Source organism: Monoraphidium neglectum (assembly GCF_000611645.1).
Source record: "Monoraphidium neglectum strain SAG 48.87 unplaced genomic scaffold scaffold02714, whole genome shotgun sequence".
Classification (NCBI taxonomy): Eukaryota; Viridiplantae; Chlorophyta; class Chlorophyceae; order Sphaeropleales; family Selenastraceae; genus Monoraphidium; species Monoraphidium neglectum.
Window position 1 is genome coordinate 1 of NW_014010914.1, and position 3,879 is coordinate 3,879.

General features: G+C 67.6%; 2 protein-coding genes across 2 annotated transcripts in view; one reads left to right on the plus strand and one right to left on the minus strand.

The window, feature by feature from the left end:
• Positions 1 to 596: 596 nt before the first annotated feature.
• Positions 597 to 1,850, minus strand: MNEG_11374 (hypothetical protein; the record flags this gene model as incomplete). The annotated part of the gene is made up of 3 exons (XM_014040152.1): positions 597 to 714; positions 971 to 1,136; positions 1,649 to 1,850. 3 exons carry the CDS (start codon positions 1,848 to 1,850, stop codon positions 597 to 599), a joined length of 486 nt encoding a protein of 161 aa, XP_013895606.1.
• Positions 1,851 to 2,918: 1,068 nt separating this feature from the next.
• The window catches only part of MNEG_11375 (hypothetical protein), a gene marked incomplete at both ends in the record, with an annotated part of 4,187 nt that continues 3,226 nt past the window's right edge, over positions 2,919 to 3,879 (plus strand). Inside the window, 2 exons of the mRNA XM_014040153.1 lie at positions 2,919 to 3,243; positions 3,547 to 3,775. Of these exons, the coding sequence (XP_013895607.1) occupies positions 2,919 to 3,243; positions 3,547 to 3,775 (554 nt within the window). The remainder of the gene's footprint in view (positions 3,244 to 3,546; positions 3,776 to 3,879) is intronic.

Genomic DNA, 3,879 nt, shown 5'->3' on the forward strand with positions numbered 1-3,879 from the left:
CACCCCGCCTCCCACCGGCAGCAGCAGCAGCGCCGCAGTGAGGCCCTCCAGAGCACCCTCCACCTCAGACCCCCCGCCCGGCGCCGCCGCCGCGCCGCCCGCCGCGCCGTCGGACCCGCCGCCGCCTATCCCCAGCACCCTGCAGCACTCGTCCCTCAGCCACAGGGCGAGCCCCTCCACAGACGCCTGCTCCCCCTGCTGTCGCCCCTGCGCCGCGGCATGTCCCTCGCCGCCACCACCCAGCGCCGCCGCCGCGGTCCCCGCGTCGCGGCCGGCCTTGAAGGCGAGCCTGAGCAGCAGCGCAAAGTACCTGAGCAGGGCGTTGCGCACCGTGTTCTTGGGGGTCTTGCCCCTTATGTCACGATCCTTCAGGTAGAGGGACCTTGGGGGGTGAGGGGCGCCGTTGCAGGCGGTTGGGAGCGGTTGCGGTCAATTGGGGTTGATTGGGAGCAAATGAGATGAGAGCGGTTGAGGGCGGTTGAGAGCCGTTTTGAGGGCGGGGGTGAAGGGGCATGTTTGGGGGCGGTTGGGGGCGGTTGGCAAAAAAAATCAATGGTGTGAATGAAAGGTGGTGTACTCCCGGCACCACGTCAGCCTCACCTCGATTCCTGGGCCTTCGCCAGGGGGTCCGGCACGAAGGGCGGGCAGCCGGGCGGAAGCTTCCCGCCCAGCTGCCACTCAAGCAGCAGCGAGGCGACGCCCAGGGCAGACACCCTGCGCGAGTATTTGGGGTTTTGGCGGCGCAGGGGGGGTTCTGAATGGCAAACCAGGACGTGTAGGAGCTCTCTGATTCGCGTCTGCAGGGGCGCAGGGTTGCATGTAAAGCAGGGGCAAGCCCCAGAGGCTGGGGCCGTCAGGTTGGGTGTGACGCAGAGTGGGGCGGGCAGCCAACACCCTGGATGGACACGCACGTGCACCCACTCCTCTCATAACATACACACATTGTCCCCCCCGGGAGCGCCCCGCGCACCTGGCCTTGGCGGCGACCTCGTGCCACCCAAACTGGGCGCACTTCTCGGCGGCGCGCGCCGCGGCGGCCGCGGGCGCCCCGGGCGCGAGGCGCTCCTCCCCAAGGGTGCGCAGCAGCTGCTGCAAAAAGTCGAGGAGCTTCGAGCGCGCGTCGCCGCCCCGCTTGACTGTTTGGGGTGATGCGAAGGGTTGGGTCGTATCGAAAGGGGCCAAGGGTTGGTGGTTGGGGGCCGCGGTGGGGGCGAGGAGGGAGGTGGAGAGCCGTTGGGTTCCGTTGGGTTTAGAGGATGTGGGGGTTGAGGGTGGTTGAGAATGATGGCCGAGGGCAAAGCGGTCTAGTCAAGCTGTGCTTGGGGAAAGGGTCCTGTGATCTGTGGCTTTCAGCATAGGGTGCATACGGGGCCGGTGGGAGGCGCGGACAGAGGCCCTGGCCAGGCGCTCGGCGAGCAGGGGCCACTCCAGGGGGGGAGTGCCGCGGCTGCCGAGCCCCGAGGCGTGACGTCATGCTCGGGCGCGGCGTGGTTGCGACAGCGCGGAGCGCGCTTGCTGCAGTGGGCTCTGGGAGCGCGGGCCAGAAGAATAGAATCCTGGACATTGGAATAGGCTAACAAGGCAAAAAGCACGCGCCCCGCAGCCGCGAGGCCGGGGGGCCCGGCAGCAGGGCACCCGCCGGGCGCACCGTCGGCACGGAAGGACGCCTCCAGCACGTCGACGATGCCCTGCGGTCGCCCCACCAGCACCGTCTCGGCGATGAGCGGGGCTTCATCCTTGAGCGTGTCGTCGGTCACCTGTTCCGTGAAGGACCTCCACGAGGAGATCAGGTCATCAAGATCTGTGGCGGAGGCCACTGAGCCCCAGAGCGAAAGTATGTCTACATCCATAATGAATCATATTTGATAGACGAGGGGTCCTGGGCCCATTCCGGCACGCAGTGGTTGAGAAAGGCCATCTCTTTGAATGCAAGCAAATGATGGGCGGAACCAGTCGTAATCAATCCAAACAAAAAAGTATACAATTGAAGCAGATCTGAGGGTGCGCTGGAGTCTTCACGCAGCGATGGGCTGCGTCACCACCTGTGTCACTCGAGTGTGTCAGCGAGGTGGCGGCCGGATTGGTGTCCGGTTTGTGTCTTTCTTGATCCCTGTGGATAACTCACAGCGCAATGGCAGAGACATCCGCACCATGATCTATAGCACATACGATGTAGATGTTCCCGTGCAGGGGATTTCAGGGGAGTTGTGTTGACTGTGCGCCCGCGCGTCCCCTGCACAGCTCCGCTCCTGCTGGCGCCCCAGCCGCTCCTGGTCACTTGCCTGGTGGGTTTGAGGCGCCCGCGAGCGTGCGTGTGTGGACCGGCGGGGCTGTGGGATGGTGCTGGGGGTGGGGCGCACAACTGGGCGGCCCTTGACTTGGGCATGGCCCTCCAGCAGTGAAGAGGAAGTCTCACCCTTGTGTCCACTTTTGCAATTTTTAGGTCGTACAGATCCGGCCTGGCGCCGTGCTCTCACACCTGGATGCTCATCGCAAGCACGCATGCTCAAAACCAACACGCCGCATGCTGAGTCGCTGCCCGTGACATCGTGATCATGCCCTGTCTGCATGTTTAACATATCAGGGAGGGCCATACTATTACGCCAGGTGCATGCCTGAACATTACTATGCAATACGTAACGGACCATCACCGCTGGCGCTTGCTGGAGTGCCGGCATATGCACCGCCGCTGAAGCTAGGCTTCCATCAGACCTGGCTGCGTACGCGTGATGCGTAAGATTCAGAGCACGATTTTGCTAACCTACACGGGTGCATGATCCGGTTTTTCTTCGTTGTGGCCGATATCGGGCAACTGCCGTGCAACACAGTCTGCATACCGTAGGTGTGCTTGATCATAATACTATAGAGTATCACAATCTGGTACATACGCGCGCCACAGCGCGTCCGCCCGCCCGGCGATGGCACCGAGGCCGGCGCCACCAGCAGCAGCCGCGGGCGCGGCGCCGCTGGCGCTCGGCCAGGCCGTCATCACCCTCATGCAGACACTGAAGCAGAGGCCAAGGGGCGCGCACGCGGACGCCCTCGCCCGCGCCGCCCCCACGCTGGCCGCGCTGGCGGCCGCAGCCGAGCGCGACCGGGACGCGGCGAGGGCGGCGCCCCAAGGCCCGCGCGCCGCGGCGGCCGTGCCGGGCGCCGCGCTGCAGCAGCTGGCGGCCTGCCTGCGCGTGGCGGACGCGGGGACTGTGCAGGCGGCGTTGCAGGCAGTGCGCGTGCTCGCCGAAGGTGAGCCGGCGGCGGGGCCTCGCAGCGCGCCCCGGTGCAGCGCGGCGCCCTAAAAATTAGGGCGCAGCTCGGCGAAAGACGAGCGTGGCTCGACCCCTGGAGAGGCCCCGCAAGCATTGAATGCACATCTAATCACAGGAGACCAATAGGCGTCGCGGCCGGGCTGCCTGAGAGCACCCTTGGCGATCCTGCTGCCTGCCTGGCTTCCATGGAGACCCCTTGCTTCTCACCCGGACCCGACCGAGCGCCCACCCCTCAACCCACTCGCGCCGCCGGCCCCGCACGCGCGCGCGCCCCGCCCAGGCGGCGCAGCCGCGGGCCCGCGGCCGATGCAGCTCGCGTCCGCAGACGGGCTGCTGGGGCGCGTCGCCGCCTGCCTCGGCAGCGCCAACATCGCCACCGCGCGCGACGCGGCCGCGGCCCTCGCGGCGGTGGCGGGCGGCGGGGAGGGGCCCGTCCGGCTGCTCCTGCAAGTGGAGGGCGCGGCGCCCGCGCTGCTGCGGCTGCTCAGGCCGGACGCCACCCCGGCACGGTGAACGCGCATCGGCCGACGCGGCGCGCCCGGCGGACAGCGGCCGCGCCCCCGGCGCCGCCCCCTGTGACGCGCCCGCCCGCCGCGCCCCCCCCCCCTCGCCC